This window comes from Mus musculus, chromosome 1 (genome assembly GCF_000001635.26).
Source record: "Mus musculus strain C57BL/6J chromosome 1, GRCm38.p6 C57BL/6J".
NCBI lineage: Eukaryota > Metazoa > Chordata > Mammalia > Rodentia > Muridae > Mus > Mus musculus.
Genome location: NC_000067.6, coordinates 182,825,266 through 182,852,042, shown reverse-complemented (window position 1 = coordinate 182,852,042; position 26,777 = coordinate 182,825,266). Strand labels below are relative to the sequence as shown.

Here is a 26,777-nt window from a genome sequence, read left to right as displayed (position 1 = left end):
TGGCACACAGCAGACATTATTCTCAGCATGTAAAAACACATTCATCAGGACGCCTGGCTGTAAAGTCCTGGCACAAACAGTTCCTGAAGTGGTGAGTCTATGTGTAAGCAACCATTCCATGACTGACTTCAACTGTCTTCACGTCATCAAGAATTAACTAGCATGGCCAGGAGGCAGTCAGTTTGGGGAGTAAAGCCAATGGACAGAGTGTCCACTTGGACATCACAGACAGGTTGACATCAGCTAGTCAGAGGGAGAAGCACCCGGCCTTGCTCCCAAGATTGATTTCCCAGCCTGTGGTGAGAGTGATGCGTGGTGCTTCACACAGGCTGGGTCTGCTGCAGTGTGTGTGTGTGTGTGTGTGTGTGTGTGTGTGTGTGTGTGTGTGAATGCATAGACACTCTGGTCAAAAGGGAGTCTCTTAGGACAATGCACCACTACATGGGAGAGCCACAGGGCCAGTGGGCAGTAAGGTTTTGTAGTTCAAGTCCCTCCAAAGTGGAGAAAATCAGTTGGGATGTGCTCTAGGGCCAAGGGAAAAGCTAGCCCAGCCCAGCTCTGACACACCTTAAACTTCAACAGAAGAACGGGTCACCCACATCTTCTCTGATGTTTCACACTCACGATGTGGCAGTATTCTCTCTCCCGGAAGGAAAGGTTAGGTCAGCATAAGATGAAGCCTAAGGTAAGCATCTGCTTCAATGATCTTTGGTGACTGTAAATAACAATCAACCTTATTTCTAGGAAAAGAGTCAGGACCTTTAGTAACTGAAAACCTATGTGTGATCTTCATTAATGCTGTAGTTAGTTTCATATAGGAATACAGATACAGATGGTCCTTGGTTTTCAAGAGGAGCCCTACCCAGAGAAACTTACGGTAAATTGAAAATGTTAAAAGCTGAAAATGGGGCTGGGGAGGTGGCTCCATCAATGCTTGCCAGCCTAGGGACATGAGTTCAACTCCCAGAACCCAGAATACGAAAAGCTGGACGTTGTAATCCTAGAGGCAGAGACAAGTGGATTTCTAGGGCTTGATGGCCAGATAGCCTAATGGATGAGCTCTAGGTTAATGAGACCCTGTCTCAAAAAACAAGGTGGATCCCATTACTGAAAAATGACACTCAAAGTTGTCCTCTACTCTCCACATGCCTGTGCACTCACATATGTGTGCCCTTCCCCCACCCCACATGCACACACACACACACACACACACACACACACACACACACACAGAGGTCCCTGCACATCAGCTACTCAGTTGAGCGCAGGGTGTGGGTCATTTCCCCTCATCATCTTACAACTGACTAGAAGTTACAGTTTGCTGGCTGCCGCTGACCAGTACGGCAATGCAACTCCACGCCATGTATCACTAACCCAGAAAAACGCAAAATTCAAAATGTGAAGTGAGGTTTTACCAGGTGTGCATTGCTTTCACATCAGGGTAAAGTCAAGACATCACTCATTAGCATAACCATTGTTAAGTCAAAGACCGATTGTATCACAATTTCCTAAATCATGGATTCATCCATTCAGGAAAAAAAGCAACATAAAGCCACTTCAAACATATCATTAGCAAAGACCAGAAGCATCTGTCAATATTTGATTCTGTCACATAGAATCTGGCCAACAGAACTTGGTGGGTGGGGCATGAATGGTTGGGTGGGTGGGGCATGAATGAGCACTTCCAGGGATGTTGCCCCAGGGGCATCAAAGGCTTCCATTCTGAAAACCCACCTCTCACCAGCTCACCACAGCCACTGTCCTACACTGAACCTATTAAGATGGAGATTTGGTTTAATGAGCATGTGGCTGTTCTGAACAGTTACACTTGGATGCAGACTAGTCCATGAGACCAGTCAGCAGACAGCACGGTCTCCAGGGATGGGGAAAGCACAGGAAGAGTCAACTTTCATTTTTTTCCAGATGTTGGTTATATGGGAAAATGCAAAACCATTTTCAGGAACATGAATATATGATGTATAGCTACATATAAGCCTTGCAATCCACCTTATTATGTTAAAGGCTCTAAATGTCTTGCTGTAAAGACTATGACTTAAATTTTGATGAAACCAGCATTTGTAAGTCTTACTTATTCACTCTACTGCGCGTTCATCTGTTCAGTGACTAGTGAGCCCACACACAGGTCCAGCGTTTCCTAGGTGGGGGAAGGGCACGGCAGAGAAGGCACACCGTTTCCATTTTTACAGCGCTTGCTCGGAGGAGGCTTCTAACAGCAAAATTAAGAGACAAATGGGCTAGAAAACAACAGGCAAATCTCACTGCTGCGATGAGCTCATAATGTGGTGATAAGATAGGGAGTGACTTGGGGACTCATTTAGTTCGAGCAGACAGGCAAGGGGCCTCTGAGGAAATGACATTTATTAAGCTGAGACCTGAATGACAGCGCCGATCCAATTACTGTGTGGATCTGGGAGATTTCAGGCAGAATAGCTACGCTATTAGAAAGGCCAGGAAGAAGCTTGGGGTCCTAAAACACACCAGGGAAGACCTGTGTGTTTGCAACAACTGAGGGGGAGGGGTAAGGATCCAGCTCGTGCTCTGCCTGATATTTTAGGACAGGGAGTGGGGTTTTATTTTAGTGGATGGGATGCTATTAAGACTAAGAGTGTAGAAGGGTCTAGATTATATTTTGGCCAAGGATATGGTCTTGTCTTCAGGCCCTCGGAGGCAACCTCTAAGCTCCTAGAGTCCCTTGCTTGAGATAAATACCTTTGCTCACTTGGTGGTTTGAGGAATGCTGAAGTCTGTGTGCTTTGGAACACCAAATATCAGTGTAGCTTTTGGGTAGACTGGAGACCTATATCAGCCCACAAGAGTCAACTATGTCTATATGAAAGGACCTAGTAAAACCTTGGACACTGATCTGTGGGTGAGTCTTCCTGGTTATTGATATATTGTCAAATTCCGCTGCTTCAAGGACAAGCGGTGTCTGCACAGCTCCACCGGGTGCTTGTGGCTGTCACTCCTGGATCCTGTCCTGTGTAACTCTGCCCTTAGGCGACTTTAACCTGTGCATCCTCACTGTAACACACTTATCTAGGAGGGTCATAGTTTTTCTAAGTGATCTGACTGAATTATTGAATTTGAAAATGGCCTCGGAGAGTTCTAGACCTGCAGACAGTGTAGGAGTAAGGGGGCTGAACTTTGTTTCGCTGGATGGTATTTTAATTTGCTACCTACTGACATTGGCTAGCATTACTCTCTTGCTCTGGTACAACCCAGAGAGACAGTCCTGACCAGTGGTTTATTCAGGAGAAGGTTGCAAAAGCTGAACAGATTCAGTGAAGGCAAACGATGTCATTACAGACAATCAACACGGAACAAGGGAAAGGAGAAGTGATGGCTACCGCTGTCCAGAGGGAGCTGATGGAACAGGGGTACTGCTTAGAAAAAGAGGAGCCACTCGGTGAGCAGCTTTGCTTCTGGCTGATTCCTTCCTCTTTAAAGGATGGTGACTTTGATGAAACCTGATGTAGCATCAGAACAGGACCCTTGATAGCTTGCGGCTCTACATGAATGCTGCTGCGGCATTATTAGTTCCCTGCCTGAAACCACGAAGAAACACACAGACACAGGCACAGACATATAGGCACACACTGTGTACACACGTGCGCACACATACACACACACACACACACACACACACACACACACACACACACACACACACACACAGAATGATTAAAAGAAACAAGTATAGCAAGCACACTTCTTTATGGTTTGCTACTTTAAAGTGCCAATTTTTCATTTGTTTTGTTTTGTTTTTAGACTTTCTTCTCTTTTTTGAGATAGGGTCTTGCCACACGGCCAAAGATGACCTATGGCACTGTGTTGTGCTGTGCTATGTATTTTTATATTTACACCATAGATGGTGAATTTTTATGGGTACTAGTTGTCCATTTTTCAGGGTGAGACTATTAAGCATTACATATACTGGAGTAATTATGCAGCATTCACGAAGACTGACCACGCTTGGGAGGAAATACAGTCTCAACAAGTAGCAAATAGTTAAAATTACTGGTCATCTGTTTGGGCTACAATGAAAATAAAGACAGAAATGAATTGTTACAAAATTCCCGTGTCGGAAACTGAGTAATATCTTCCTAAATAACCCATGGGTCCAATAAAATAACAACATACAAAACAGAAAAAAAATGTTTTGGCTGGACTAAAAATGAAAATTTGCATATTCCAATGTATGCTCTGCAGATAAATCTGTGACTATACATTTCTCTTTAAGCCTAAACACACAGAAAAAGTCTAGCATTGTTGCTTACACAAGCCAGTAATCCCAGCACGCAGGAGACAGCCAAGTTAGCTGGGAACTCTCGGGGTTCCAGGTCAGCCACGACTACACAGTAAGACCTTGTCCCAAGAAAGAAGGAAGGAAGGAAGGAAGGAAGGAAGGAAGGAAGGAAGGAAGAAAGGAAGGAAGGAAGGAAGGAAGGAAGGAAGGAAAGAAAGAAAGAAAGAAAGAAAGAAAGAAAGAAAGAAAGAAAGAAAGAAAGACACTTACATAAACATACAAAAAATAAATTCTTAAAGTCAAGAACACACATCTTAGAGTTGACTGAGTCAGATCTGTGATTGGAAAAAGCTTGGGGTCCTAAACACACCAGAGAAGACTTGCTCAAGTTCTCCATATTAGTCATGTTCTTACTGCAACTGAGGGTCTGTGCTTAAAGTTATATTGAATTTTGCTTTATAAATGTTGAGTTTAAATGTTTATAAGTTACTAGGCTTATAAGTTTAAATGTTTATAAGTGCAGGCTTATCATTTAGAACTAAAATGAAGAATTCTTTATGGTCAGAAAAAATGGATATGTGATTAAACCCAAGGAAACTACAGGGAAATAAATAATAAAGGGTATCTAGAAGAGGATTTAATGAGAAAGGAGAGGACCAGGCTAAGAAGGACCAGGCATGGGTTCTTCAACGCCAAAATCCAGTCAGTGATGGGATCCACCGAGAGCTATGAAGTAAAGTACACCTACCCATGTAAGGATAAAACGATATAGCATGTCACAGCTTACGCTAAAAAAATTTAAAAGGCAGAAAAAAACTTGAAGTAAAAAAAATGAGAAATTAGATGAGGTCAAACTCTTCACACAAGGTCAGAAATAATCTTATTTACTAAATTTGCCAACTTACACTTATGCAAATATTAAGTAGGCTCAGTTTCTATCAGAAAGGCTTCCCACAGAGCATCCTCCAGACCCAAGATACTTCTCTATGGATTCTGCTGAACGTTTTTGGATGATATAGAAGCAGCCTCACACACACCCTGAGTGAGGCATTCTCTTCTGAAGGAAGCCAGCATATTTATGGGACAGCCTCCCTTGATTATTATGCAATGTAGAAAGACTAGCTCAGAAGGAAAAAAAGCAGTCAGGCCAAGCCATCTCAGCAACACAGACGCAAAACTTAAAATTAACACATTAGCGCACACCATTCAAATATATCACAAGTAAGCTGATTTAATGTTTAATGATCAACCAATGTGACTTGAACATTTAACAGAGTAAAGGAGAGAATTAGCATCTTATTAGATGTGAAAAAAATTTTTAAAAAATTCCCACATCCATTCACATTAAAAAGCTCTTCATAAGCTAGGGATTAAATAAAATACTGCAATTTAATAAGTGATATTATTAGGAAACTATGTTATTGCAAAAATGCAGAGGCCTTGATTGGAGATTGGGGTCCCTGACTGAGCTCACTCCTCATACTTACGTCCAAATCTGTGCTGGGTTACCTGACTGAAGCAGCACTCAGATAAGAGGAAAGTAGAAGGAATGAGCTAGAAAGAAAGAAAAGCTTTACTATTCAAATATGAAATTACAGTGCATATGGTAAGAACCAAAGTAGCTTACAAAGAGAGGGGCTTGAGCGCTGGCTCAGCAGGTAAGAGCACTTGTTGCTCTTGCAGAGAACCCAGGTTCAGTTCCCAGCACTCACATGGTGACTCACAACCGCCTGTAACTCCAGGTCCAGGAGATCTGACACCCTTTTTTGATCTCCATGGGTGCATAGCATGCATATGATGCATACGTGTCAATGCAAGCAAATTCTCATACACAGACAAGAAAAGAAATAAATATTTAAAACTTTTTCAAGAATTTGCAAATATAAGTAGTAAAATTAATGAGTTGAGTATGTATGAATTTCTAACAGGTCAGTTTAAACAAACTTAAAACTTTTATCAAGTACAGAAATATTTGAATTGCTAAATTTAAATAAATAAACAAAAGACAAGACATCCATACAGAAAACATTATTTTTTTTTCCCCCAGAGCTGAGGCCCGAACCCAGGGCCTTGGGTTTGCTAGGCAAGTGGTCTACCACTGAGCCAAATCCCCAACCCCCAGAAAACATTATTGAGAAAAACTGTTAAATACCTTAGTCAGTAGGGAGAACTAATATTGCATAGGCCTTATTTTCCTTACAATTTTAACCATAAATCTGTCCTATTTTTCCTTTGTAGTTGCTGTGAACAATTATCCTGACCAAAAATTTCAGGAGAAAAACTTTATTTTCATTCAAAATACCAGTTTATACTCATAGCAGGGAAACACAAGGATCCGAAACCTGAAGCAGCTGGTCACATCCACAGTCAAGAGCAGACAAAGCAGGCATGCTCACTGCTCAGTTCCATTGTCCAACTCTTAACACAGTCCAGGACCCAAGCCTAGGGAATTCTGCCACCTATAGTGGACTGGGTCTTCCTACATCAATTAACATGATCAAGACAATCATCCATAGACACACCCACAGGTGAACCTAATCTAGACAGCTCCTCATTGAAACGCTCTTCCCAGGTGATTCTAGACTGTGTCCAAGCTGATAAAACAAAACATCACAAAACGCAATGTCATAATGTTCAGAATTCAAACTTGTTTTGGCGGTTGCTATGCTCATTCTAAAATTTATGAGGAAACCTGGAAGACCACGAAGATCCAAGACAGTTTTGAAGGAACAGAAAGAGGATAACACTTGTGTTACGAGCATTTAAGAATGATTACAGGGCTACGGTAATAAAAACAGGATCACATCTATTGCATTAACAGACAGACTAATTAACAGAACAGAGGATTGAGCCAGGACTTCCATTTCCTGACAAAGGTGGGAACATTCATTCCAATGAACAGTGCTATGTGTGTTACATACAAACCAAGCCCAAGAAGAATGGTTAGCGGGATAAATATGCAGGCAGGACAGTAAGGCTCTGAGATTACAAAAGAAAATGCCTTTGCAATATCATAATACAAAAACATTTTTGAAAGATTTATTTTCATTTGTAAGCTGTGTGTGTGTGTGTGTGTATGTGTGTGCACACACACATATGAGTGCAGGGGCCTGTGGAAGCCAAAAGAGAACATCAGATTCCCCTGGAGTGGGAGTTATAGACACTTGTGAGCTAGCGAACATGGATGGTGGGAATCAAACTTGGGTCTTCAAGAAAAGCCATCTATCTAGCCCAGTGAAAACAGGTTGTTTTTTTTTTTTTTTTTTTTTTTTTTTTTTTGGTTTTTCGAGACAGGGTTTCTCTGTATACCTCTGGCTGTCCTGGAGTTCACTTTGTAGACCAGGCTGGCCTCAAACTCAGAAATCCGCCTGCCTCTGCCTCCCGAGTGCTGGGATTAAAGGCGTGAACAGTTTTAAAAGCAACAAAGAAAACCCCACACAAATTGAGTGTAAACAAAAAGATTGATAAATTTGACTACATTCAAGTTAAAATATTCTGTGCATCACACAGCTAATAAGAGAGTAAAACCTTAAGCCACAGAACAGCTTTGTAGCACCTATAACTAACAAAGGACTCGCATGTAGTGTATATAAAATCTCCTACAAATCAATACGGAAAAGACAACTAATCGATAAATGGTTAAACGAATTAAGCAGGCACTTCACAGGGGAGAATCACAAGCTAGCCAATAAACACAGAAAGGTTCTCAACTTTATTATTCTCCAGGGAAATGAGCACTAAAGGTGAGAAAGTCGGGAAGTGGTGGGACATGCCCACAAAGCAGGACTCGGGAGGCTGAGGCAGGTGTGTCCTGTACAGTAGGATGCTCTCTCAAAACGCAACCAACCAACCCACACCAAAGAAACAAACTCCTGAACAACTAAAGACTGCAAACACTAAAGGATATGCTCTTTCTGTGTGTGGGAGATAAACAAGTACAACCACTTGAGGAAACTAGCAGTACCGATCGACACTGGATATATGCACATCACACACCTCAGAAGCCCCACACTGGGGCAGAACCAATGGAAATAGGAGATTATCATTCATCAATAGGCATGATCAGACATGCTTACTGCAGCACTGTTTATAACGGAAGTCAATTGATAAAGTTTAAAATATGTACCAAAATGAATATTCAAATGAAGGTAGGTCCATACCCCATGAAACAGTGAAAGGGATCAAAGGGCACATGGATTTCATAAAGTCAGTCAGATCTAAAGTAGCTCTTAACCTATACGTCCGTGTACGTTAACTCCAAAGCCAGGCAGAGGGATATTAAGCTTGTAATAGCGTCATGTTTATGATGCTGATGCTTCGGGGGTTAGGGGGTGTCCATCATAAGAAGGGATTGCTACCTCTCAGGGGAGGAGGAGGAGAGTGGCACTAAGCTCCTGGGGGCAGCAACAGTGTCCTGTTTCTTCCCTGGATGTTGGTGATGTTGGTACCTTGTAAGTATTCACCCGACTGTAGTGTCTCCTGAACGTTGGCATATACAAAGATATATATGCATATATATGCAAATTTAAACAAAGTCATGATAGAGACAGAAAATGAGCCATGATGGAGAGCAAGAAAGCTCAATGAAGATGCTGCCCCGTCTGGTTCTCGGGGTGGAGCCACTGAACAGAATGTCTTGGGATGAATGCCTGGCTTTTCCCATGAGCATGAGAACAAAGCACTGAGTTCCCCCAAAGCACCAAACCTTCATTATTTGCCAGAAAATTTTCAAGAGGGCAAGCTGACCTCTTGATGTAAGTTACAGAAGTCAGTGCAGTTTCATCATTCAGGTAAACCATGACTTTTTACTTCGTGTGTGTTTGAGTGTGTGTGTGTGTGTGTGTGTGTGCGCGCGCGTGCGTGCATCCATGTACACATTCACACATACTGTGTGCATGTGCACTGAGGATAGAAATGAACTTCAAGTAGCTCCTTCTATTGCTCTATACATCATCATCAACACCACCACCACCATCATCATCATCATTTTGAGACAGAGTCTCTCACAGAACCTGGAACTTATCAATTCAGTAAGATGGCTGGCCAGCAAGCCCTGGGGTCCTTTTGTCTCCATTTCCCCAGTGCTGAGGTTACAGACACAAGCCACTGTGCCTGGCTTCTTACATGGTCTCTGGGGACCCCAACTCAAGCCCTCATGCCTCTGCAGCAGGCTTGTCAGTGGCGCTATCTCCCCAGCCCTTTCTGCTTCTCTTGATCAATGAGGGCTTAATTATTGTATCTTTAAAGAAACTCTGAGATCAACATTCACTTTCTGGAAAGTTGCCTTATATGTAAAAAGGAAGGGATGTGAAAACTTGAGTGGCCCAACGTGGACTTAGAAGAAGCATTAGAAAGGACTTTGTGCTGGGCAAGGCTCTCTTTTGTTGGTATTGGGTACCAAGCTCATGGCCTTGCAAATGCTAGTGTACAATTAGCCTCCTGAGTTATATCTCCTAGCCAAGAATGGGTTTCAAAGGCTGTTCTCGTAGACTGAAGCCTGGCAGAGCATCTGCCCAGTCTCCTATGCTTTACTTACAGACAGAAGACACAGGGCAAGCCTCTCAAGGAGTGCCTGAGCTCGGCAGGAGAACCACCCATGTGTTGGATACATTTAGATTTCAGCCTAGAAAATGCTTAGGGTGTGGTGTCTACAACGTGCATCATTTATCCCTCCGAGGCAATCAAAGGCTAAGACGAGCCGTCGAGATACCCAAGGCCAGTGCAGGTGACCAGGAAGACAGAAGACAAAACAACAACAAAATGATGCCTGGGAATTTAATGATCCCAGAAGTTGTATTAGCCAATTGAAATTGGACTCTGAAACAGGCAAGTCCGCACTATGGGACCTTTGCTTTGAGGGCCCAGGAGGGGCTCTGAGGAAGTCTCTATTGGTGCTAATGAGACTCAGAAAATGGAGCCTGGAGAGGCCAGGTCAGCCTCAAACCACTCCATGCTGGAGAGAGAACTGGGTGCACTGTGATGAGTTTGGAAGAACATCCCTGGGGAAAACTGCATTCTTCATAAGTAACCAACCTGATTCTGGGTTGTTGGAGCTGTAAGCTAATGAAAAACTGTGTTCCGGGGATCCATAGTCAACTAGATGTTCAAGGTCACCACTGGTCATCAAGGTCACCACTGGTCATCATGTGACCTGACAGAGATCTAAACCATGCTGATGCTGTGACTCTCCATTTACCTGAAAATTCTGTGATTTAAAGCTTCCCTCCCCCCTCTCCTGCAGGGCCCTTGTTCAGACAGGCTGGGAACGCAGCCACTCATGGATGGAAGAATTCAAGAAGATGGGTGTAGGTGGTTACCTCACAATGCCACCCAGATGGAGACTTCCCCTCTGTACTTGTGGGCCCTATGGTGAGGCTAGTGAACCTTTGCCTGTGGCTATCCGGCTGTCATGTTGCCAGGGGGGGGTAAGAGATTATTTCTGCCACTCTTTACCGGATAGGCCTCTGTCTCGCCTGACCTCATTTCTCTAGAAATGTTTTCCCCTTTCAAGTCATGTTCACATTTAAGAAGAGAAATTCTTCAAGAACAAAAGCCAAGTTCACACAGGAACAACAAGGGAGGGCACATGGGAGAATGGTAACTTCTGTCAACATCAGTGAGACCTGACATTGGCCCTGGGGACAGGCAGGGGTGTCCTTCTGCACTGTCCTACCTTAGATGATGACAACATGCATGTATCTTAGGGGAAGACATGGCAGTACTTGCCCATGTGGGCAGAGGCTGTCGCTTTTGATAACTCATGTCCAAAGCAACAAAGGGAGAATTTTAGGTGATAGGAAATACACCTGAGAAGAAAAGAATGCTAAATAAAACATTTTTAGGGCTTCCATCTGTTCCAGTGAGGCTCCCGAAGGTGGAAGACAGCGCAGCTTAATATATGAGTAGCCATAAAAGGGAATAAGATTCCCCTGCTTGTGAAAAATGCCTGTACCCCACACTTTCGATGAATAAAGGGGCTGGCTGCCAACTCGGCTGCCAGCTTTAGCTTGTGAGTCAAGTTGGATCTTTTAATTAAAAATTTATAATGTAATAATAATACTTAAACTCACGTCGCACCCATCCCCCAGGAAGCTCAAAGAATCTTCTTAATGTCAAATTATTCATCTTTTATAGCAGTCCTGGTCAGGCCTATGGGAGCCAAAATATTGTAGTAAGTACTTCAAAAAACCGTGAATGGATTTTTTTTTTCGTTTTGTCATGCGGCAAGGAACTTTGGATAAAGAAGGGTTAAACAAACAGGCATAGCAAGAGGGGGTGGGGGGGGGGTGCGTTCAGTTCCTTAGGGCTATGACCTGGCTACAGGTACCAGGAACCAGGAGACAGAAAGCACACCTGGCCTGGCCTGGGAGCTTTTAGAGGTAGCCCTGTGATGTGTGCCTCCTCCGGATGGAAACATGCAATTGAATGAAATGGCAGAGTACAGTGTTTTCACTTTTTTTTTTTAAGTTCTGCAGGCAATCTGACAGGCATTTTGGGTTACATAACTGCAAGGAGAGCACAGGATTGGAGGTCACTGGGATGCCGGCCCATCCACTCCCAGCTTGCTTCTTGGGCACACTGTGTAACTCACTTATGCTCACACAGGCCTCTGTCTGGTACACTGATGCTCTGATCACAAAAATGGTCTCCGAGGAACCCTGCTGAACGCGACAGGAAATAAGTCCTCTTCCCTCACACAAAGCTGATACACTGCATCCCTGAGTAAGGCGCTCTGGTGAGGGCTGGGGGCTGGGTTCTAAAAGAGAAAAGTACCCGGGGGTTTTCTGTTTTAAGAATGCCAATTCTTTGGTCCTGCCCCTAGCGCTTTAGTGAGAGAGGTCTGAATAGGTTTTTATACCAGGCTCTGAGGCAGGGCATCCTTTATACTTTAAAAGCCAGGGCCCTAAAGCAATTGATCCCTACCAAAAAATGCTGACAGGGAGGAGAGGCCTCCCTAAGGGGGTGTGGACTTGCAGCCATTAACATGTGAGTCATCCCCTTCCCCCAGGAGGGGAAATGAGCCCTGGCCATTTCCTGAGTGTCCTGGAAAGTACAGAGCCAATCCCATCCCCACCACTGCCCAGGCTTCCACTGTGAATCCAGCTCCTCTGAGGCTCTGCTTCTCATCCAGAAATCAAATGCCAGAGCCAGCATGCTGGGCTATTATACTCACTGAAGAACACAGCCATCCAGCCTAACACCTAGCTATTGATGAACACACTGCATCCAACACCCACTGAAGAACATACTGTGTATTCATCACCCAGTGAAGGAGATACAGGGAATCCAGGACAGCCCCTGGCCATTGAAGAGCAAACACACCACGCATCTAACACAGTACCCAAACCACACAGGACACGCCTCCTTAGAACAGTACTGTCTGCTTCGGGGAAAGGAGAACAAAAGTATTACCCCAGCAGAGATGTGTAGAACGCAGAGGTGCATGGGGGACAGGTGTCTGTGGGTGGAGGTAACTTCTGGACTGATATCTGGCTGTCATGGCTCATCTTTGTCAACATTCCCGAAGTGCATGATCTGGAACTGGGCAGCCCCTTTCATGGCCCTACAGACAACTCAGACTCAACTGCACCCACATCGTTATGTCAGAACGATGATGAAGTGTGTACTAAGGCAACCAGAAGTACAAAGGGAAGGGAGGCATGCTCTGTGGGAATGACCACGAGCGGCTGCAGCCACCTTGCACAAACATCAAAGAGACCAGGGCAAAGCCAGTACTCCCCCAACCAGCTCTGCAGGACTATTCAGAGTGGTACCTAGAGGAACACCAATCATCCCATCCCCAGGCCACCTGTGAAGGCTGTGGGGAGCCTCGGAGAAGGCAGAGGCAGGTGGCTGCAGAAGGCCACTGTGTCTTACAAGAACACTGAGGTAGTGGGAGCCGCAGGGACACGGGGCCCTCCTTTAGCACCTCACGGCTGAGAGCTGCCTGCACACCTATGCAGACAATGGATATCCACAAGCATCCCAACACATCTGCAAGGTGCTGCAGCATGCTACCTGCAAGTGGGACCTTCTAGGCTGAGCGGTCCTTCCCTTTGAAGGCACTGAAACAGGAACGGGGTTGTTCTTTGGGAGACAAAAATCTTAGGGAGCCAGCGAAGCAGCTCAGAGGTTATGAGCACTGGCTGCCCTTGCAGAGGATCCACGTTGGACTCCCTGCACTCATGCAGTGGCTCACAATCTATTGCTTATAAATCAAGTTCCAGGAAGTCTGATGGCTTTTTCCTACCTCAGTGGGCACTCATTGCATGGGCACAGACATCCACGCAGCCCAAACATCCATACACACACTATAATTTTTAAGAGCTCCCCAGAGCCACACATTTCCCTCCATACTGTGGCTCCCAATTGACACTTTTAATTAAGCCCTGCTCTTGAAACAGCACCAAAGGTTGTACCTGAGGCTTGTGGGAGGAGGCTGTGGTAATGGTTGAGCACCAGGTTTTGAGTAGGCAGAGCTTGGAGTTGCATGTTCTGTGTGGTTTAAGCAATGTTTTTTCTACTCCTCTTTGGCTAAGAGGAACCGACTGTCTAACTGGAGAGGAATCACTGCCTGAAAAAGCTTTCCTCTCAGACAGTTCATCTGAGAGCAACACGGGATGCTCTGCGGAGGAGGGACATGTAAGGTCTCTTAATAGAGCATTGTGCCGGGATTAGGAGTGTCACCGTTCTCATAAACCATCTGGACGCTTGCTGGGGAAGACACACCGGGACAAGCTGTCTGCTAGAGCCGGGGGGATCCAGTGTCACGGGTAGACGTTTTTCTCCTCCTTAATATGTATTTATCAGAAGCTGACATGAAATGAGACGTCCAAGGGGACCAGGCAGCACCAGTTCTCCACGCCGCTCAATGAAGCTGGCTGGGAGGGAATGGAAAATTCCCTCCACCCTACCAAGGAGAACCTGCTGGTGAAAGCACTCAAATATGAATGTCATAAAAACTTTTTATGCAGTGATTAGGTCTCTACTTCCCAAAGCATAGCCATTCTAGGTCGGGACATTTAAAAGAGAAAAGAAAGCTGTATGCCCCCTTCACCTGTGTGACTCCGACCAAAGTTGCTCCGGGGGCACCCAGAACCCAATCAGATGACAACCTTCCTGCTATGCAGATCTGACTTCAAAAGCTCCATAAAACCCTTCCTAGTGGGGAGACTCCTACGGGACTTTGGTGCTGTGCATTGCTGGCTCACAGTCTAAAGGAGACTCTTGCCAATGCAGAAGCTGGCTGCAACTGCTTACCGAGTTCTGCCTAAGAAGCAAAAGCAGACGCTTCTGTTATGACCAACGCATAAGGGAGAAGGTGTCCTGCAGCCCAGCAGCCAAAGATGCTTACTCAGGGCAACGTTTCAGTAACACCGTCAATCACACAGGCCTGGAGGGGGAGGCGGAGCTTCCTCCCTTGCTCTGTCCATTGGGTCATGACATCGGTGGGGACCAAAGCGACTTTATTTCAGTTTCTGGGATATCTCCCTGCCTTGACATTTGTGTTCAGCCTGTGTCTAGAAATTCAATTCACACAAGGCCAATCTTATTTCACCTCTTCCTCACAGAAACGTGTGTGACTCCCAGGAACGTGTCCCCTCAGTTAGACCCAGCTGAGTGGTTTTGCCACAGCAGAGGCCCAGCTGGTGGCCAGTACCCTGACCTCACAGGTCTGCGATGCTGTGCCAACAAGGCATCTCTCAGTCTTCAGCCAGCTACAGAATCTCCTTTGCTCTGTGCATTCACCAGGTTCCTAGTCCTGAAGGCTAGCGTGGCCCTTGGAATGACAGCTCAGAAAAAAACAAAACAAAACAAAACAAAACAAAAACAGCCACACATCAAGTGGGAGATTTGGGTACCAACAAATCTACTCCCTATGCAGACCCTAGTTCACACTGAGCTCCTCTGAAACAAGCAGTTTAGACTGGAACGGTGGTATTGATGGTGGTGATGGTGGTGGTATGTGTGTGTGTGTGCACAAGCGTGCAAAGTGTTGGTACATGTTAGGGTAAAGGGTAAAGAGTAGAATCCGTGGGATGGTCCAAGAAGGCTTTTGCCTACTTTGTTGTACACCACACCACATGCACATCACATGACTTCTGCAGAGCACAGCTCAACTAGTGGGCACCAGGAGTCAAGGGAACTGGCTGCTTCAAACTCTTCTTCTCAGCAGAGACATGGTGCATTTTGTGCTCCCAGCACTTTTGGGGTAGAGGCAGGTCCATCAGAAGTTCAAAGCTCACCTTGGCTACACAGCAAACTCCAGGCCAACCTGAGATACAGGAGACCTTTTCTCAAAACAAACAAAAGTTTGCCCTCAGACATAGCCAGCAGGTAGGAGAAAGGAGGTGGAGAACAGTGGAGGTCACAGCAGTGAGCTCCAAGGCCAGATCTGGTCCATCTGTCATGGAAATTCTCATAGAATGCCAGGGAACCCTTTACTTTCTTAAGACTCGGTTTCTCTGCCTGCCAAAGGGTGTTTCAACTGTGAGAGTCCTATGAACCCCTTCAACCTCAACGCAGATCCAGTCACTTGCAGTAACAATGCGCTCCCTTGCCTGAGTCAGATGGGGCCTTTATGATTCAATAAAGGGTCAGCCACAGCCCTGTCGGGGAAAGCACCCAATCTTAGTGAGACAGGGCAGGGAGAAGCCATGTTTACACTGTAAATGTAGAAATGAGACAAATGTCCAGAACAGCAAACTTACAAAGTCAGTTATTTGGTAGAACAGGGGTGTGAGGCAATGGGGCTTTAGTGTTTGTGTGTTTGCTCACTATGTTTCTCTGTTTTGTTTTTTAAGACAGAGTACTAGGTAGCCTAGGTTAGCCTCAAATTGGCTAGGCTGGCTAGGTAGCTGGGTTTTGAGTAACTGGTAGTTGAGGGTTTTTTTTTTTTTTTGTTTGTTTGTTTGTTTTTAACCTTCTTGCTTCTGCTTCCTAAGTGCTGGGCTTGTGCCACTATGTCTGATTTATGAGGCACTAGAATCAAACCCAGGGCTTTGTGTGGGCAAGAGAATCCCACCCACCAGATTCTCTTTCCTTAATCTTCCAAACCCACTCTTTCACTGTGATGCGCTCTGAAGCTTTCCCCTCTCTGTGTGGACATATGGACTGGCTGACCTACGAGAAAATAAAGATGCTGTCCCAGAGGAGAACCCCCACAGAGCTGGAGTATTCTTACTCCTGTCTCATCATACCCTCTTGTGTCCACAAAAGCCCCCCACACCTCTGAACCCCGGATGATGGATTTGCTGCCCTCACTGCCCTCAGGACTGGCCCAGAGTAAGCCTGTTTCTCCACCACTTCTGTCTTGCTGGTTGTCAGTACAGCTGAAACACTCCCCGAGGATTCCCATGTTAGGTCTACCTTCAGTGCTGTTAGTCCTAAGCTGTGTGACCTTGAGGAAGTGACTGAGCTTCTCTGAGTCCCAGTCTCTCACACAGAAAATGAGAACAAAATTCTCATTTCATAGGGTAGTTATGGTGAGTCTAAAATAAATCCTCATTATCTCCATTACCAAACCTTCCCGGGCTTCTGGCAAGGGCAGCAAATTAATTCAACAGCTCTCAAGATCCACCCAGTGCAAACCTGAAGCCCTCAGCCAGGGTTATTTACAAAGCAAGGTTTAAAAACAAACAAACAAACAAACAAACAAACAAACAAACAAACAAGCAAGCAAGCAAACAAACACTCCATGGTAGGTTTTTGTTTGATTGATTGTTTTTTAAATCACCTTCCCAATGAGCTGCACAGAACGAAGGACCAAGGAGATAACTCAACAGTAGAGAGCATAACTAGCATGCTCAAGGCCCTGGGTTCAATCCCCAGGACCAAAAAATAAATAAAGAACACCAAAGACATAATAATGTTTTCTACCATGGAGGCACAAGCAGCCACCTCTGTACACAAACTTGCCAAGGCCTATGGTCTCACCATTAAATTCAAATAAACATACCATAATGGCCAAGCTGGCAGTCGGTTTGCCCAAGCTTTTCCAAACATTGCTTACCATTCAACACCAGAATGCAGGTCTGGACCCCCCCCTTCCCCCTTTGGAGAGTCAGGGTCTGATTGGGAGTGCTGTGTCTCAACACCGTGTCGGCACATTAGGCTGTGCCTTCCCCTTGTGTCTTGGCACACAAGAAGCCCCCAACCGAGGAGGTTGGCTCAACACCTGGAATTACCCCACAGCACACAGAGCTAGAGGGAAGCTCACTTGAAAGATGCTAAACTGCTTTTGTTTTGCCCCAAGAAGACACAATAAGAGAAGGGCTTCATGACCGGGCAATATCTGGGGCCCTTGCTCTCTTTTTCTTTGTCAACTCGTGCTTCTGAGTGCAGGGCATCTCAGGCCACAGGCTTTGGCAGCGTATACAGACACGAACCAAATAAACTTCTAGTTTAGCATTTTACAGAGAGCACAGCTTACATGTCGGTGCAAGAGGGAATACTGAACTTATTAGTGAGTCCTGTAAGGCCAAGAGATAATTCTTGCTCATCCTTTGCAATTTCCAGAGAAGAAAGCATAATAAAAAGCGCTTGTCAGATTAAAGCAGTCTAAGGTTTCATAACGCCGGGCTGTAGAGATGGCTCAGTGGGTAAGAACACACACTGCTCCTGCAGAGGACCCAAGTCCAGTTACCAGCACCTATCTTGGCAGGTTGGCCTATAAGACCAGCTCCAGGGGATCCGACACCTCTGGCCTCCACGGGCACCAGCATTCATATGCACATACTCACCCACAGACACACATGCACACACGTAATTTCTTTCTAAAGTTTCATTAAGGAAGTATGCATTATTAAGTCACAATGATCCTTTGCATTTTATCATAAAACCTTTCTCCCCAAATCACCTCAATAACGAAGAGACATGGACACCGACTCTAATGAGTCAGAGTTAACGAGACAGAGCAGGCCTGCGTGTGCCTCGCTCACCCTGTGAGGCTCACACTCAACCCAGCTAATTAAATGATTCCAATTAGTTAAACAGTGCATTTTCATAACTCTAAACATTGTCTACAGAGTGAAAATAAAATAGAGAAAAAAAGTATGTGCAATTTTTTGAGCCTGTAGATTTAGGCTAGTTGTCAGCAGGCAATGAACAATAGATGCAGGGGTCACTGCTAGAGAGGACCATCTGTCACATCAGCCAATCCACTCTCCCTGTTGTAGAGCCTTCTCAACAAGTCACACCAAACACTGAGCTAAAAGGTTAGAGTCCAAATCACATCCCCCTTCCGCACAAAAATATTTACTATACTCTTCACTGAGTGGATGCTGACCTGGCCGCCCGGTAGGAAACTGCCCTCTGGGATCCGAGTGCGTTCTTGAACCCACCAGAATAGTGATAGATTGGATGGTAACTGACAGAGAAACAGAATGGTTCAAACTGATTTTGTCTACCAACCCAGCCCTGGGACTCCCCTCCAGAAAAACCACAGTCTTCATCCCCGAGAGCCATGTGGCTGGCTTCCACAGGGGGGTGGGCCCTTTACCTTCTTGTATGCAGACAGGTTTGTCACTTGGGACCCAGCCTAGGGTCCCATTAAAATGTTTCATACACAGCCTCTTTGTAGAGCCCTTCAGCCTGAATCCGTCTTGGCAGTGAAATCGGGTTACTGAGCTTTCGAAGAAAACTCCTCCGCTGGGGGTCCTGAAGCCATTCTCTGGGACGCCTGGGTCAGCACACACGTTGAGGTCATCGAACCCTACATGGGGGGGGGGGGAAAGAAAGAGAGAGAGAGAGAGAGACACTTACTTAAATACTTCTCCAGGATCTGTATTCCTACCCCTATGGCCACTCCAACCTTATGTACAAAACTAATACCTAAACATGTTAGCTTACATCCCATTGGCTAGGAGAGGCCAAGAATAAGGAAGGCATGGCTTCTCTCTGTTAAGGGTCCAAATGTGCCCTCAAAGGGAAGGTGTGGAAATATCCCAGCCCTGCACAGACAGCTATTATTTTTCCTCTAAACTAAGAAAAGTGGAGCCACAAATCCTCACTGAGCAGGTTATCAGGAACCAGTACACATAGCTCCCTGGAGATGGGCTGGTGGCCCATCATTCATGCCTGGTACAGTCTGCTGGTACCAGCACTGCTCTCAGATTCAGAACACACTGTACACCCAGCCCCGGGGCTTCCGATACTTGCCTGATGCTGGATCTGTGAGGTACCTACTCCTCTTTAACAGCCTGGATTGCTAAAGGTTCTCAGCTGTCGGTGACACCCCTCACCCCATATGCTTGTGTGAGAATCACACTCACCCCCCCCCCCGCTGGTCTTCAGGGTCACTGAGCTAAAATCATCTCAGCGTGAGAGGCACCGTGGTGGCAGCACACCCAAAACTAGGTGTCAGAGCTCCCGCAGTGCAGAGGTGATGAGGTAGAGGGAGGAAACAGTTAAAAAGGAAGACATGTGTAGGGGGATCTGCACATCTACTCCTTAAGTATGAGCGATCTGATACTGCACCGAAGCAACAAGACACCACGCAGGGCAGTGGTCACATGACCACTTCAAGTTTGTACATCTAGGGAAAGTTCTCTAGATCATCAGGCATTCCCCAGGTCCTTCAGTCTGGCAGACTGCACATTCTCACAGCAGGTCCTTTGAAAAGGTCACTGTCCTTCGGTCTGTCAGATGGAGCCAGTCGCCCTCTAACTGTATCAGAATGGGGTACACGTGTGTCAGTGGGGGCCCAGGGCAGGAGGAATGTACTATACCAGAGGGAAGGGAAGCCTCTGGAAGGCCTACAGTTGAGTCCTTAGGAGAGTGGACACACCAGCCAGAAAGGAAGGTAAGCATCCTGGGTACAGGTTGAGAGTATCCATGGATGAAGACAGAGGACCCTGGGACCACTGTCATCCTGAGGGACAAGATGGGACTTGTCTGCTGATGCTTAGAGAGGGCAGAAGAGCAGTAGCATGGACATCTCTGGAGGTCCAGTGTGAATAGAACAGGGGCGGTAGCTACCCTTGAGAGACGGTCAGGCTGAGATTTTACTATTGTATTAAAATGTTAAGATAAATCAGACTCAGCAGCTCAAGCCCATGACCCCAGTACCCTATAGGTTAAGCGGGGGTGGGGGGGTTGGGGGGGTTATTATAAATTTGAGGCCAGCCTGAGTTATGTGGGGAGTTCCAGGTCAATCTGGTATATACAGTAAGAGTTGCCCTTACTAAAAAAAATAATTTTTTTTAAATAGCAGAGATCTGAATCTTCACACAACAAGGCAAACAGTGGAGAATAGAAAGCTGTAGCTGAGGATGGCTGAGAGGGAGACTTCAGTAAGTGTTTGCTACCTGGATACAGGCAGGGAGGATACCTAAACCCAGTGATGCTGAGGAATACTTATCTTTCCCTGAAACAAGATAGAAGTCTCGCCACACCTTTGAATGAGGGAAAAATGTTTCTCATAATGCAAGCCACCTCTGAATAAATACAGGAGGCTTCTCTTCCCATCAAGGTAGCCTGGCTCACCCTTCAAGGCGTTCCTCACTGTGAGCAGGACTACTGGTCTACTTGCCTGTATCCTTGTCTTGTCTGTGCAAGCCTAAGCAGGAGATTCAATCTTCCTCATGTCCTCGGCACCCAGCATTGTGTGATGTATGCGGTAACCATTCCCACAAGCACCATTAGTGAAAGATGATTGGCTGGGTGGGTGTGTAAATGGGTGGTTTGATGGGGAGGGGCAAGTGCATGGATGGATACATGAATAAGTAAGGATAGATAGGTCAATAAACGGATGAGTAGGTAGATGTATGAATGGATGGACAGATGTATGGATGTACGGATGTATGGGTAGACGGAGAACAAATGGATGGATGGATGGATGGACGGATGGATGGATACATGAATAAGTAGGTGTACAGAAACATCAATAAATGGATGAGTAGGTAGATGTGTGAATGGGTGGAACAGATGAATGGATGGGTAGATGTAGAGGTGAGGAGATTTGTGAGTGGATGGATGGATGGATAGATGGGTGGGTGGATGGAGAGGTGAGAAGATTTGTGAATGGATGGATGGGTTGATAGATAGGTGTATAGATGGTTAAATGTAAGAGGATGGATAGATGGGTAGATGGATGAACAAATGGATGGAACTATATGCCAACTATTCTCCCGTTAGACAGCCATCCCTCCCCAACCAGGCAGTACCACGAGTGGCCGGAAGCTCTTGCACGTCGCAGAGAAGGAGATGTGAAAAGCTTTCTTGCAGCATTCTCTCTTCCTTTCCTGTAAACTATGATCCTTAATCTTCTTTCTTTTGTTTTTTTCTCTTGTATTCTTTCTTTTCTTTTCCTTTTTTTTTGGAAACAGAATCTCACCTTGTAGCTCTGGCTAGCCTGAACTTGCTATGTAGACCAGGCTGACCTCAAACTCAGAGATTTGCCTGGTTCTGCCTCCTGAGTGCTGGGATTAAAGGTGTGCAACCATCATATCCAGCTCCTTGATGTCCAATGTCTCAATGTCTTAACTCTCTTCCTTAATAAAGGGACTGGGTGTCTATGCTGTGCCTTACCTTGGGCATCTTTGCTCCCCAATCACATTGTTTCTAGCTAGTCACCCCTGCTACCAAACATCAGCACTGTTGACTTTGGAGTACCTCCAGCTGGCCACACCCTGTCCTTGGCCACAAAGCTGTTCTCTTTCAGGGAGGGAGAGAAGATTCAAGGGAGTGCTGAAGACCCATCAGAAAAAAATAACATAATCCACCAGGAAAATCACTGTGCTAATAAAAGAATGATGAGAGGTCGTGAAAATTACAAGGGGAGAGCTCGGGACTTTCCTCGGGAGCTGATTCTTTATCTCTTCCCCCTCCTCAATGCATGGCCCCACCAGCTCTCTGCTTCCATTGAACCACAGGTAACATGGCCTAAGCCTGGTGCAGGGCTGAAGATCTGCAGTACTGCTGGCCACGAATCCAGTCACGGGCTCAGAAGAGATGAGCAGAAAAAATCCTTTGGAAGGCAGGATGGTGTAAAGAGAAAATATTCTTTATTTGGACAACTAATCCCATTGAGCAAGATAGTAATTTTCTAGGGCTGCTAGATCTTGGAGTCTTTTGTTTCAAATTATCCCTTGGTGGATCAATTCCCATCCCGGGCCATTTTTCTACAGAGTCCTCTCTTAGTGTCCTTCCATAATGATGATGATCAGCCCCATCTGATAACAGACCCATTAAGGAGTGGGCTGATGTAGGTATTTGGAGGTGTGGGGAATAACTCCTGTGCAGGTCCACTCAAATCATCTCTCAAGAATCTGCTTTCTTAAAACCCCAACACACTTTCCTCCCATCCTTCAAATTCCGCTTATGCTTTGGAACTGAGTGGTCATGGCCTGGAGGGCAGAGTGAGTTCCCAGAATGGTTTCTGACATGTTTGCTCTTGGGACAAGTTGGGGGTGGGGTGGGGTGGGGGAGGAGTGCTTCAATTCAAACAATCCTCAGCCGCAGGAGCCTCTCCTAGCCATTCCTGCTACAGTCGCTCAAGAGTACAGTGTGTGTGTGTGTGTGTGTGTGTGTGTGCGCGCGCGCGCACGCGCACAAGAAATACTCGGACGTGACCCAGACTAGGATATAGGCACCCAGTATTAGTCCTATTGTATGGGGATTGCTGTGCCCTTTCTTCTGGTTGGGATCAACCTGAGACTCTGGAGACCAAGCAGAATGGCTTGTCCTCTCAGTGTAGGGTGGCTTTGTTCAGTGCTGCAGGCCTGGACAGAGTGAAATGAGGTATAGGAAAGTGTTTGTTCTCCCTAGCTGCTCGTCTTCAAGCTGAAACACCTATCCTCTGCTTTTGGACCAGGGTTCAGCTCAGGACTTGTACCACCGACTCTCCCAGTTCTCTAGGAGATACAGATGATGGATGGGTGGGTGAATGGAGGGTTCAGGGGGAGGACTGGTGGGTGGGTGAACGGACATATATAGTAATGCTTTCTATTAGTTCTGTTTTCCAGCAGAACCCAGACGCGTACAGGCTTCTAAGTGCTTAGGCACTTCCAACACGGCAGCTACAGGGATGCTGACCGTGCCTGCTTTCAGGGGCCACTTCTCTCAAGATCTCACAGCTCAGATATACAGTTGATTCACTAAATGTGGTTAGTGCCTGAATCCTGGGGTCTGGACAACCCAGCAGGACAGCCCTAGCCTGCAGTCCCTCTGATACCCACAGGACTGGCTGCTCTGAGCCTGCACCCCACTCTTGGGTATCAGCATTCTCATTTCTGGCGCTGCTGAGCCCAGATCAAGTCAAAGGCACAGCTATGATCCGGTGGATCCACATCCGGTGGATGCCAGGATTCCTTAGTTTTCTTTTCTTTGAACCCAAATCCACGGGAACCATGGGGACTGGGCGCACCTTTCTCTTCTCACACAAAGAAATGCATCAGACTCTCCATCGGATGATGGGGTCTTGACACTTCTGGCTTGGTTACTTCTGAGACTGCAGAAACCTAGCTGACATTTCTACTGTGAACAACATAAGAAGTCTTTGAAAAGGATCATAAAAACGAAAGAGGTGTGAAAAAGCAATCTTTGGGGCTATTATAGCTGAAAAGTCATATTCTAGAAAGGAAGAGTGTATCAAATGTAGCCAAATCCATTTAGAGCCAGGGCTGGGTTTCCATTTCTTTGTAAACTGCTCTATGGGTCTATAGGGGAAGAAACAGGATATAGACGCAAAAATTGATTTTGTATGCATTTCTTTAGTGAGAGGGTATTGGGTAAACGAGAGGGAGCCATCCCTGTGAACGTTAAACAGATAACTAAGAGCAATTCCCAAATGCCTTGCTCGCATCAGAAGCACTTACTGTAGACTCAGTTAACCTTCAAATCACCTGCAAGGTCGCTGGCCTGACTCTGTGGTTAAGGGGTGTGAGGCTAAAGCATTGGTGCAGTGGCTAAGAGTGGGGCTCAAACCTGAGCTTCAAAACAGTCCAGCACGCCTGACAGGAACAGAGCTGTCTCTGCTTGGTTTTTTCTCACCAAATTTTAGCTTGTGACAGATCTGTGCGACGATCTCAACTCTTAAATGATCATGGATCTCCTATATTAAAACAGAGCTGAGCTATTATGACTGCATACCACACCACAAGACCCTCATGGTCTCCCCAAAGCTTACCCTTTATTACAGCATCTCAATGGGAGGAGCTGGGGAACCTGGCTTGTCACCTAAGACATCCAAGGATCTAGAAAATGACCTATCACACATCTCCTGGCCATAGCAGGGGTCCAGAGTCTGCTTCTGATGGGGATATATTTGGGGAGCACAGAGCCCAGACCTGGAGAATGGCTTCACGAGATGGAAGAAGTCCCACTGAGCAGACTGCATACTACCTTCAAGAATTAAAGAGCAAAGAGAAGTGTGTGGTGGATTCACAAGGGTCCCCTGAGTACCCAAGTACCCAAGCTCTTCCCGCCACAGCTCCCCATAGGTGCAAGCTTGCCTTTCCCCCAGTACCAAATCCCTTTTAATCAGTAGCAACACACAGACAAAGCTGCTTACAGGCAATCTGAACAGTTAACTGTCTCTGTGCTTCAAGAAAAATACGCACCAGGATGGATACCCTGTGTCCCACAGAGAAAAAAATCTTCAGAAGGTCTTTTGGTGTTTAAAGCTCTGCAAGTTTATTCATGCTCTAAAATGGGTCATGCCATCCCAGGACCTGTGCCTGAGAGCAGCACACCCCTCCCCTCATACCAGCCTCAGTTTCCCCCACCTCAACACTCCCACACCCTCAGAACAACCTAGACTTATTTTTCTAAATGAACTCATGTATTGACATCCTATCATATCCAGGATTAGATCAATGTCCAGACACCACTTGAACTGGTATGTGTCTATCATGGGGTCCGCAGTGAAAGAGAGAGAGGCAACATCAAGGAAACGACATGAAGTTACAGCTACCGAGCACATGAGGGCCAGTCTCTTGTGTAAATATTTAAAACCCAAATGCTCCCAGATATGGGAGGTCTGCTAACACAGGAGCACACACCCAATTTCTAGTTGCCATGCAATGGATTGCACATTGAAGCTATTCCTGCCCTGCCCTCCCCACCATCCCTTAAGATTTCCTGGCTTCACTTGAAGGTGTGAGTCTACACACACAGTGCTGGAGGTTTCACCTGAGCCAGACTCCAGAGAGACTCTACCATCAGGAAGTCAGTCTGCCCTGAGCCAAGGCCAGGTTCTAACATCTGGGGGACCCCCTTTGCTAGTATCATGTATGCCTGAATCCAAATCCACTCCAATGAGAAGGAGCTGTGGCCAAACCAGTTTACCTGCAGAGACCCAGGGAGACCTCACCAAGAAGAAGAGAAGTCTCCAGGAGCAGTTCCCGACAGGGCAGGAGACAGAGGCACACAGAATGACAAGGACAATCACTGGGAAGATGTGATTTGTTTTATAAAGAGTCTTTTAGACATATTTACATGATAACATTATTAAGCGCCTCCTGTGTTCTGGGACAAACAATTTCCATGTTTGGCAAAATTTCAGCTTTGGTTTTAAAAAGAAAAGGGAAGAAGGGAGAAAAGCATTTTTAAATAAGAGAGATGAGGAAGGAAAATTTATGTTCCGTTTACATTACTTATTCTGTCAACAAACAGTGCTGTTTGGTGGAGAGGCGGGTGCAGGACCTACATCCACTCCAACAGGAGACGTTCTACCCCTTCTCTCCCCCCCCCCCTTTTTGGTGGTTTGTTTTTCTTCTTGTTCTTTTTTTTTTTTTTTGGAACAGACAGGGTACAACACACACACACACACACACACACACACACACACACACACACACACACAGTGCTAGAAATCCTTACTAGGCAAGTGTTCTATCCCTAAGATGCAGCCCTGGGCCGTTCTGACTTTTTATTTGAGACAAGATCTCACTGAATCACCCACATTGGCCTTAAACTCACTTTGCAGCCCAGGGAAGCCTTGAATATGAGATCCTCCTGCCTCACCTCCCCAGAAAGGTTCAGGGACCTCCATGCCAGGCTTTTCTATAACTGGCACTCTCCTCAGAAAGAAAGCAAAGCAGACAAGGAGGTCAGGGTCCCTCCTACATGGGAGGGAAGACAAGACGACTGTGTGGTCCTTTGTTGTATCTATGTAAGTGTGCTTGCTTGCAATCTGCATTGCTTTCAGAGACCACAACCAGAAAGATTAGACAGAAGACGTCATTCAACACCACAGCCAAAGTGGGGTAACAGCAGCATGTATACTTGACATGATGTAGTTTTTATGTCAGGGTAATGGTTGTGGATGAGAGGACATGCTTTGAGCCTGGCTCTGCTGGTTTTCCAGCTGTATAAGCTTGGCTAAGCTTCTTTACCTCTCATGATCTTTAGTTTCTGCTATAGAAAGTAAGTATTGACAGGAAGGTCTCTACTCCCCCATTACTGTGACCTCTTAGCGAGGTGTAAATACACATAGAGCAACGAGTGGCAGATGACAGGGTCACCATGTATGTCAGCAGCTATGTTGCTAATATCCCACAAGTTCCTA

General features: G+C 45.9%; 1 protein-coding gene across 8 annotated transcripts in view; it reads right to left on the bottom strand.

Moving 5' to 3' along the window:
* Susd4 (sushi domain containing 4) overlaps positions 1 to 26,777 on the bottom strand; it is a 132,553-nt gene that overhangs the window by 44,554 nt on the left and 61,222 nt on the right. For all 8 annotated transcript variants that reach the window (NM_001356462.1, XM_030243824.1, NM_001356464.1 and 5 more), the window contains one exon: positions 18,768 to 18,980. In NM_001356462.1, the coding sequence (NP_001343391.1) occupies positions 18,768 to 18,980 (213 nt within the window). The remainder of the gene's footprint in view (positions 1 to 18,767; positions 18,981 to 26,777) is intronic.